Here is a 10,927-nt window from a genome sequence, read left to right as displayed (position 1 = left end):
AGGCGGGGGCGGGGGGAGCCCAACTACCGCGTGGTAAATGCTGGTTCACGTCCGTGTGGCACATGCATAAAGTGTCAGAACCCAATGTATTGACTTTAATAGCGCCAGGCTGTCTCTCCATACTTGGGAAAAGAGAATGACTGCGGGTCTGTTCTCAATCTTTCTAAGGTCCCCGTTTCTGGAAATGCTTTAAAACAATTTGACGCCTCGAGGAGCTTCATTCCCTCCAGCTTCAACAACACCTTCAGTTCTCTGTGAAAAATTAAAAAATGCATAACCACGAAATAACGTGATAAGAAAGCTAATACAGCCGCCAGCTCAGACCTTACCAGCTCTGTTAAATTAGTTACCAGGTTGACAACTGAGCTCCTTGCCAGGAGCAGAGGGACAGGCAGAGCCCCAGGCCATCCTCTCTGGCTCCTCTAGTCAGGAAAACTCTCACGGTTAATAAGCCACCAGCCAGATCCAAATGAGGCCAAGATCTTTTCCTTTTTTCAATATCTGGTGTGACTAAAACCACCCTATCAGTGCCTAAGTCAACAAATGATGCGGGTTTTGTTTTATTTTGTTTGTTTACTCTGCTGCACAGAACCTGAAGCGGGTGGCTGAGACCTGGATGGACGAATTTGCTGAGTACATTTACCAGCGCCGGCCGGAGTACAGGCACCTGTCCACAGGGGACATCTCCGCCCAGAAGGAGCTACGGAAACAGCTCAAGTGCAAGGACTTCAAGTGGTTCATGGCGGCAGTGGCCTGGGACGTGCCCAAGTACTACCCTCCAGTGGAGCCCCCACCTGCAGCCTGGGGGGAGGTGAGGAGGGCTGCATGAATCCTGCTCTTGCCCAGATGGCGGGAGGGACCACTAAAACCTGTCTTCTTTCCCCCTGTGGCCAAGCAAGATAAATTTATTTTTTTCCTCAATTTTTATTGCATTTTGTTCAAAATCAGTTGATTTTTTTTTTTTTTTTTTGAGATAGAGTCTTACTCCATTGCCTGAGGCTAGAGTGCCATGGCATCAGTCTACCTCACAGCACCCTCAAACTCTTGGGCTTAGGGGATTTTCTTGCCTCAGCCTCTTGAGTACCTGGGACTATAGGTGCCCGCCACAACACCTGGCTATTTTTTGGTTGCAGTTATCATTATTGTTTAGCAGGCTCTAGCCAGCTTCAGTGTATGTGGCTAGCGCCCTACTCACTGAGCTACAAGCGCCCAGCCTTATTTATTTATTTTTGAGACAGAGTCTTAACTCTGTTGCCCAGGATGGAGTGCTTTTGTTATATCAGCCTAGCTCACAGCAACGTCTAACTTCTGGGTTCAAGCAATTATCCTGCCTAGAACGGGGTGCCTGCGCTGCAGGTGCTCACCACCAGGGACAGTTAATTTTTCTATTTTAGTAGAGATGGAATCTTACTCTTGCTCAGAGTAGTCTGCAACTCCTGAGCTCAAGCAGTCCTACTGCCTCGGCCTTCCAGAGTGCTAGCATTATAGGTTTGAGCCATTGTACCGTAATTTAAGTAATATTTAAAACAAATAATTTTTACCTATTAGAGTTGTATATATTTATCACTTACTGAACTTTTGTTTGTTTTGGTTTGGTTTGGTATTCTTTGTTTTTCAAGCCACTTTCTGGTTGAATTTTTTTTTTTTTAAAGACAGAGTCTCACTTTGTCACCCTCAGTAGAGTGCTATGGCGTCATAACTCACAGCAACCTCAAACTCGTAGGCTCAAGCAATCCTCCTCCCTCAGCCTCCCTAGTAGCTGAGACTACAGGAACCCCACCGCCACGCCCGGCTAGTTTTTGTTTTTTTTTTTTTTTTTTAGTAGAGACAAGGTCTCAGTCTTGTTCAGGATGGTCTTAAACTCCAGGTGTGTGCCAGCACCAAGCCTGGCTAATTTTTTTTTTTAATTTTTTTATAGAGACAGAGGGTCTTGTTATGTTGCCCTGCCTGGTTCTAACTCCTGGCCTCAAACAGCCGTCCTGCCTCAGCCTCTGAGTAGATGGGACTATAGGTGCCCACCACCACATCTGGCTAGTTTTTCGATTATTAGTGAGACTGGGGTCTCATTCTTGCTCAGTCTGGTCTTGAACTACTAAGCTCCAGCAATCCTCCCACCTCAGTCTCCCAGAGGGCTGGGATCACAGGCATGAGCCACTGCGCCTGGCTAGCAAGATGAATTTAAACCATCTCTGATCAATGAACGTTCAGCCTCTTTTTAGAAGTTGCTAGAGCTCAACATTCAGTCTTCAGTGTTGACAGGCCAACCTAGGACCTTGGGATGGCATCATCTCCCCAAATGTTTTTTTTTTTTTAAGTACACCTGGAAAATATTTTTATTTGAAATTAGTGGAATGACCAAAGGCACTTGCAGAGAATGAAGATATCCACCACACGACTGTGTAAAAAGTACACAGTACTGATGCCCACCAAGAGAAAACCCTTGGGGTCCCGTGTGCCCGGCACCTTGCTGTTTGCGCATGTGCACGAGCAGGGGAGGGGTGTGGCTGCTGAGTGCTGTGCCGGGTGATGGAGAAAACTGTTTTCATGGTGCCCAGAGCAGTGAGATGCGCGGCAGCAATGGTCCTGTAATCGCACTAATCTTTCCACCTCTGGAGCCTTCCACTTGATTCCACTTCATGGTCTAACATGGAAAGAGTTTAATAGCTCCAAGTTCCAAATTTAAAATATCTTTTGGCATGAAAGGGACTATTGCATGGGGTTCGGTTCTATTTGATGCTGTTACTATAGCCTTTCTCCCTGTTGAGAAGAGTGTGCTAACACCAGGGCTCATATCGGAGAGAGGGGAGCTGTCCCAGCAGACAGGCAGAGGACAGGCAGGCTGGATGCCAATACCCTCCCAATCGGCTATCCTTTCCCAAGTAGAGAGAAGACTGTCATGCATTGTGGCATAGTTTTTCATCATTGTCCTTGGTTCTGTAGTGTGGGGAGAAGGTACCCTTGCCTAATTAGAGTTGGTGAAAAGCTTACCCCAGGGTGTGTCAGAGAGGCAGGGGGACTAGGACAGCAACTGTCCCAGCTCCCTATAGAAAATGTATGTCCAGCAGGTCACAGGGGTGCTGCTTGTGCTGACAGGTAGCAAGAAGGTGCTGCTCTCTGCCTGGACCTGGTGAAGGAGGAGTCAGGGTCATCGCTGCCCCTCCGTCTCCCTGTGTGTTTGGCACGTGTTCGAGGTCCTGACTCCGTCAACCTAGCTCTAGCATGTCAGTAATTTGTTCTCATCCTTTACATCTCAAATGTTTCATTAAAAACATTGAAATATTAGTTATACGGGTCTGCTTGTCTTCGCTTGAGCAGTCCACTGCAGGCTTACCCTACGGCAGACACCAGGGAGGACTTTCTCAGCCTAATGCATTGGAAGGCCTGGAAATGCACCACCCAGAGAAGCAGTGAGTTCTTTCCTAAAGGCTTTTGGTTGGTGAAGGTTCTGTTTGCCGTCCGTGATGATTTAAATGCAGTCCTCCCTAGGGACTTCTAGAAATACTTGAACACACCCCAGTATGGTTGTGTGGTTCATGTTAGGGTTAAAATCTCATCAGTTTTCTCCACCTTACATGGAGCTGTCTATTTTTGCTCCCACCTGTTTACATACTTCAAACATTCATCAGTCATGTTCTCCCGAATCCCTCACTAAGCCATAATGTGTAAAGCACCTTACCTGGAAACAGACCCAGAGCTTGGTTGAGGTTCTAGGAAAGATACAACCTCCCAGCCATGGTCAAATATCAGAATCTTCAAAGCAGGTAGGGTATATGGGGCGGGGGTACATCTGTTACCCTTGATTGCCTCAGACTTTCACAACTCTTTTTGTATTCCTGGAGAAGTTTGTATCTGTCATTCCTATTTGGAATAATCAGACATAGAAAAGATCAGATTTCTTTTTTTTTTAATTTTAGGTTAATATTAATTCAGGTTAATATGAGGGTACAAACGACTAGGTTACAATGTTTGCATTTGTTAGAATCCAACTTGTAGTTGTGTCCCGCACCCAGGAGGTGTGCCATGTACACTGTGCGCACGAGGTGGGAGCTCACCAACCCTTTCCCTCTTCCCTTCTTCCCCCCTCCTCATCCCCTCTCCCCCATCTTGAATGAAATTGAATTTGTTTCTCATGTGGACATGTATTAGGTGGGCTACTAGCCTCATGTCAGTATTGAGTACATTGGATACTTGCTTTTCCATTCTTATGACATTTTACTAAGAAGTGTTTCAACTCCATCCAGGTTACTACAAAAGTGTAAGGTCTCCATCTTTTTATGGTTGAATAGTTTTCCATGGTATATATATACCACAGTTTGTTAATCCATTCCTCGGCTAATGGGCACTTAGGTTGTTTCCACATCTTGGCAATTGTAAATTAAGCTGCAATAAACAACCTAGTGCAAATGTCCTTATGATAAAAGGAGTTTTCTCTTCTGGGTACAGGCCTAGTAATGGGATTTCAGGATCAAATTGAAGGTCTAATTTGAGTTCTTTAAGGATTCTCCAGACTTCTTGCCATGGAAGTTGTATTAGTTTGCAGTCCCGCCAACAGTGTCAAAGTGTTCCCCTCTCTCCACATCTGTGCCAGCACCTGCAACTTTTTAACACAATGGCAAATCTCTTTCCCTGGAGCTTCAGAACAGTAAACACACACAGGTTAAGGGAAGAAGAAAGCACAGATAGAGTTCAAAGGTCAGGTGCCTGCAGTTGCATCTGTCCAGTGCAGATGTGGACGAGCCAGAATGAAGACACAGAAGATGGAGGAAGGGCGCGAAGGAAGGAATCAGTAAGAGACAGGCGTTTCCAGAAGTGTCAATTGCCCCAGCAGAGGCATCCTTGAAAGCGTAAAGGAAATGTGCGTTTAATGCAGGAGGCAAAGGAAAGAATCTAAATGCAGCTTCCTCTAAACGAAATGATGAAAAGACTATTCTCCAGCTGCACATTGAGAAATAACAACCTATTTATTAATAGTGGATAAAAATGACAAAGTGCAGGAGGCATCTGTGGGCCAACTTAATCTCCAAAAAAAAAATCTTTCAAAAGTTTCGTGCTTGTGTGATTTCTTTCCCCCTTTTTTGATAAACCTTTAATTTTGGAATTTATTTACTTATTTATTTATTTGTGGGAGAATCTCACTCTGTCGCTGTGGGTAGAGTGCTATGGCATCATCATAGCTCACAGCAATCTCAAACTTCTGGGCTCAGGCGATTCTCTTGCTTCAGCCTCCCGAGTAGCTGGGACTTTAGGTACCCACCACCACACCTGGCTAGTTTTTCTATTTTTAATAGAGACAGAGTCTTGTTCTTGCTCAGGCTGGTCTCAAACTCCTGAGCTCAAATGATCCTCCTACTTTGGCCTCCTAGAGTACTGGGATTACAGGTGTAAGCCACCATGCCCAGACTTTCAGAATAATTTTAAGTGTACAGATATGTCACAAGATAGCATGGAAAGTTTGCACATACCCTTCACTTGGCATCTTCCAGTGTTCACGCATTCTACTGACTGCGTTAACCGTAGTATATTCACATTAAGGGAAGTACTTCTCTTGGTGCACACCACCAGCTAGACTCCAGACTTCATTCAGATTTCCCCAATACTTTCCATCAATGTCCTTTTTCTATGCCAAGATCCAATCCTAGCATTTGAAAGGGACTTTTTAATGTCCTATAAACTTTAATTGTTACAGTGGGCAAAGCTCCTAAACAAATGTAACACTAAGTGCACAGCTGTTTTAATAAGAAAGTGGAAAGGGGAAGCAGGCTCTGGGGTTCTTGTGCAGCAATTATGGGAGGAACCGCAAACCTCCAGCAACGTGAACACAGGGCCCTGCCCAGGAGACCTGCGCCAAGAAGCAGGACAACTGGCTGTCTCACGCACTTGTACTTGGAAGGCTTTCTACCTGCTTCTCCGCGCCAGCCCGATTCTGGGTAGACAATGCAGAGCTTAGGCAAACGTTGGCTCTGGTGGTTGGAACTTGAATTGTAAAAGACACACCATAAACAGTCTCTAAACTGCTGCTGGCTTCCCTGACAAATCCCAACAGATTGTTGCATTTATCTTCCAGTTCATCTCTCTCCTTCTATCTTTCCCAACTTCTGTTAATTTTCAACCCAGTCCCCTTCAAATGGGAAATCATGCCACTACTTCTCCGTCCAAACCCTCTGGAGGGCTGCCATCCCTCTCCATGTAAAAAATCAAAAGTCCTTACCTCTCAGGCTCTAAATGATCTGACTCCTGTTGTATCCCTCCAACCTCACTTCTTACTAATCCCTCCCCCCCCCCCCGGGCTCATTACTGCTCCTCAAACAGGCCTGGTGCAGCCTGACCTCAGGGCCTTTGCACTTGCTATGCCTGCAACTTGGACTCCTCCAGCCCCAGAAATCCCATGGCTCCTTTCCTCACATCCTTCAGGTCCTCACTCAAAACAATCATCTCAATAAGGTCTTCCCTGGTCATCCTATCTAAAATTTCAACAGTCAGGCCAAGTACAGTGGTTCACACAATCCCAGCACTCTGAGAGGCTAAGGCAGGAGGATCCCTTGAGCTCAAGAGTTTGAGACTAGCCTGAGTGAGAGTGAGACCCCATCTCTACTAAAAGTAGAAAAACTAGCTGGGCATGGTGGTAGGACCAGTAGTCCCAGCTACTCAGGAGGCTGAGGAAGGAGGGCTGCCTGAGTCCAGGAGTTTGAGGTTGCTGTGAGCTGTGATGACACCACACTCTACACAGGGTGACAGAGTGAGACTCTGTCTCAAAAATAAATAAATAAATAAAATTGCAACACTCCGACACAGGTGCATATGCAGGCCCGACTCCCTTCTCCTCCTTCATCTTTCTCCTTGGCCTCCATCACTGTGCAGAACAAGCTGCTTCCCTTATTTACTGCGCGTGTATCTCATCCAGCTGCCCCTGCCCTGCTAGGAAGCATGCTTCATGGCACGGGGATTGTGTTGGCTTGTTGTGGTGCTCCTTACTGCTCTTCAGAAGCAAGAAATAGTGTCTGGCGTCCGGCAGGTGCTCAGTAAATATTTGTTGAATGAATGATTGGGAGATCCTAGGTTCCTGACATCCCACTCACTGTTCAGTGCTTGGCCCACATACCTGCAAATCAGAAGCCGCCTCTGAGCCCTCATTCCCTTCTGGGCTGTATAAAGCCACCTCTTTGGACAATTGAGCCAGGAAGGCAGACTGAGTAATGAATCCCAGCTAACTGATTTTTTTTTTTTTTTTTGAGACAGAGTCTCACCCTGTTGCCCTGGGTAGACTGCTGTGGCATCATAGTTCAAAGCAACCTCAAACTCCTGGGCTCAAGTGATCCTCCTGCTTCAGCCTCCTGAGTAGCTGGGACTACCTGTGCCCACTCCCATGCCCGGCTAGTTTTTGTATTTTTAGTAAAGACAGGGTCTCACTCTTGCTCAGGCTGGTCTTGAACTCCTGAGCTCCAGCAATCTGCTTGAGCTGCCTCTGCCTCCCAGAGAGCTGGGGTTACAGGCATGAGTCACTGCCTCTAGCCCCAGGTAACTGATTCTGGTAGGCTGTCAGCTCTGTGGTCCATTCAATAAACAATTGTAAAATATTCTGTTCTGACACCCTAAAGAGAAGGTGGGGAAACTCCAAAAGTGAAAATCCTCTATGCCAGCAAATTCCAAACTGTCCCGGTGCTGTTTGTGAAAGGCAGAAGAGATTAAAGTCAGGTCTGATAGATAAGTACTCCCCAGGGGCCCTTGCATCCCTTGGTAGCAGGGAGGCACCAGGCCCAGAGAGAATACATACCACTGTGGGCCCCCCTAATAAGTTGAACGCCCCTTCCTGCCATCCGATGGAAGCAGTGTGCTTCCCCACGCTGCTGCCCTGGACAGGGTGAGAGCAGGTTTAGAGGGAAAACTGTTCTCAAACCACTCACGCACAGAATGACTCTCTCTGTGTGTCAAGAGCTAAATGAAAGAAACTGAATTTCCTACCACTTTCCTACTACTTAGAATTCATGAATTTGCTGGAGTCATTTATGGTGCTGTTTTTGTCCTGAAAAGAAGGTTCTGCAGAATTCTAAACACCGGGTGTAAGAAGGAAGAAAAGACGTAAAAGGGACGGACTCGTCTTTTCTGAGCCGTGCCATAAATTCCTGTAAGCAGCGTCTGCTCGCTGTCCTCAATGTGCCAATCTCGGCACCTGCGTCTGTCATCTTGCCGTGGTGCGAAACTTTTTTTAAGGCTTTATTTTAAAAATTCCTGTCATAGCCAAGCCACTCCAGCTGCTTATTTAAATCCCTGCCTGGAGATGAATGTCGCTCCGAATGGAGGGGCAGCCACGAGGCCGGCACCAGGGTAATCCCCGCTCTCCTCTGCTTGGGGCTGCAGCGTTAACTCCCTTGACCCTCCCTCCTCTCCTCCTTCTAAATGTCCTCCGGGCACACGGCTTTTCAGATTTCTCAGCTTCTGTAAACTGAAGCTCAGGAAGCAGTGGGAGGCGTGTTCTGTGAAAGCTCATCTGAGAAGCACGTCCTGAGTCCCCTGGAGAGACCTCAGCCCCCTCCCGAGTTCCCTGAGGAGGTCCCCCCATAGCTGGTCATGCAAACTCTTCCCCTGGTGTCTACCTCGGGGGACATCTCTGCCATTTAAGTGCCTTGTATCATCGAATGGCTACTTTAAACACTCGTTCAAGGACAATTTGTCATTCTGAGCGCATTAAACCCAACTCCAGCTATCATATATTTTTGAAGTCAGAGGCGGTGGTGGTGCGCTATGCTAATCCATCTCTCTGGAGCTCAGCAACAGAGGTGGGAAAAGTGTAGGAACACGTAAAGAATTGCACTACCCTTCCAAATTGTTCTATGCATTTTATGAGACTCCTGAGAGAGGGCTACAAAGACAAACTTAAAGTGTCTTGTAATAAACATGATTTCCATTCCCTACTCCCAGATGAGCAAAATCAGACATTGTGGTGCCCCAGTGATCTCAATTTGACCCAAGTCATGATGGAATCAAAGGTGCTTTGCAGGTAGCAGATTTCTTTTTTTTCCTTCGGTGGTGTATATAAATATGGCAAAAGGAAACATTCTGTCTTTTCTTTCTGTTTATTTTGTTTTTACCTAAAATACGTGTATTTATATTTCACAGGTAACTGATGAATATATACATATACACATAATAAGTATATACACATAAATATATACTTTTGGGGTTCATGTGTCAGGAGTAAATAAGTTTTATTTCTTTTTCTTTTTATTTATTTATTTATTTTTTTTTTTGAGACAGAGCCTCAAGCTGTCCCCCTGGGTAGAGTGCCATGGCATTACAGCTCACAGCAACCTCCAACTCCTGGGCTCAAGCGAGTCTCCTGCCTCGGCCTCCCAAGTAGCTGGGACCACAGGCACCCGCCACAACGCCTGGCTATTTTTTGGTTGCAGCCGTCATTGTTGTTTGGCGGGTCCGGGCTGGGGATTCGAACCTGCCACCTTAGGTGTACGTGGCTGGCGCCTTAGCCGGTTAAGCTATAGGCGCGGAGCCTCTTTTTTTTTTTTTTTTTTTTGAGACAGAGTTTCACTTTGTCACCCTTGGTGGAGTGCCATGGTGTCACAGCTCACAGCAACCTCATACTCTTGGGCCCAAATGACTCTCTTGCCTCAGCCTTCTAAGTAGCTGGAACTACAGGTGCCCACCATAACACCTAGCTGTTTTTAGAGACAAGGTCTCCCTCTGGCTCAGATTGGTCTCAGATCTGTGAGCTCAGGCAATCTATCTGCCTTGGCTTCCCAAAGTAAATATGATTTTTAAGTGTATGTTAGCCTAGTCAAAAATTCACCTTAGTATTTTTAAGAATAACACTAAATTAATAGAATTTGGGGATCACTCAATTGTGGCAGAATTTCTAATCCATAGCCTCAGAGAAGGTTAGTATGTTCTTTGCTTTGAACTTTCATGTATAAAGCTGTGGTTTGGGAAATGGAAGAACAGGACAGTATTGGAAAGGCTGCTCTCCCCGTTCTCCAGAATCCCGGCCTGCAGACAGAGTGTGGTGAACCTGTCCCCATCTCCACTTACTGGCTAACAGTGACAGATGGCCAGACCCTGTTTGTCCAGTAACACATAGCCTCAGAGAGTTGGCATTGATATGTGGGTCACTATGAAAGTTTTGGGACAGACTGTGTCATGGTCCATAATTTTACTCTCAAGACACACAGAGGCCAGCGTCCTTCTTCATTCACCCGCACACATTCGACCCTGCCCACTCATCAGTGCTGCTGGGAGGGCTTCCTTTGCTTCCATCCCCATGGATTCTATGTTTCTTGATTTTTGTGCATCTCAAAACATTCATAATGACCCACATATGACGTTTTAGATATATCATAAAATTATGTTACATTTTTCTCAGGCAAGGACATGGGAACTCCTCACTCCACCCATCCTTTAACACAGTGACCAGTGGGTGTCTGTGATAGTGAGGAGTGTTCTGTGCAATGACAACCACCTTGAATTTGCCTTGAATGTCCACAGGTTGTGGGGGACAACAACCAGAGCAAAACATAGAAAGGTTGAAAATGGGGAGTTAATTCTCAGTTCCCCAGGAGGTGCCAGCATGCATGGCTGGGCTTTGATTTTGGTCACTTGTAGGTAGGCAACAGTTAAAACAAGAGCCACTGTCCTTCCACCTATACTTGAGAGGTACTGACCTACTATCTCCGCCGCAGTACCGCTCCAAACTCTGAGAAGTACAGTGACTGGTGCGGACATCATTAGCAGACCAAAGGTCACCTGTCAGTCTTAGATTTTAGAAGCCATCTCTGCCTCACTTTGGGAGGTGGGAAACAAGTGTTGCAGGGCTCCCTGCAGCCTCTGTGCAGTGTTCCCCTGCAGCCTCCATGTGGTGCTCCCATGCAGCCTCTGTGCAGTGTTCCCCTGCAGCCTCCGTGTGGTGCTCCCATGCAGCCTC

The 10,927-nt window shown here is 46.4% G+C and overlaps 1 protein-coding gene across 1 annotated transcript in view; it reads left to right on the top strand.

Annotated features, from left to right (window-relative positions):
• Positions 1 to 10,927, top strand: part of GALNTL6 (polypeptide N-acetylgalactosaminyltransferase like 6) — a 641,250-nt gene that overhangs the window by 607,917 nt on the left and 22,406 nt on the right. Inside the window, exon 10 of the mRNA XM_003792813.1 lies at positions 590 to 811. Within this exon, the coding sequence (XP_003792861.1) occupies positions 590 to 811 (222 nt within the window). The remainder of the gene's footprint in view (positions 1 to 589; positions 812 to 10,927) is intronic.

The sequence above is a fragment of the Otolemur garnettii genome, unplaced genomic scaffold (assembly GCF_000181295.1).
Source record: "Otolemur garnettii isolate 467f Iridium unplaced genomic scaffold, OtoGar3 scaffold00061, whole genome shotgun sequence".
NCBI lineage: Eukaryota > Metazoa > Chordata > Mammalia > Primates > Galagidae > Otolemur > Otolemur garnettii.
This window is presented reverse-complemented; position numbering and strand designations above follow the sequence as displayed.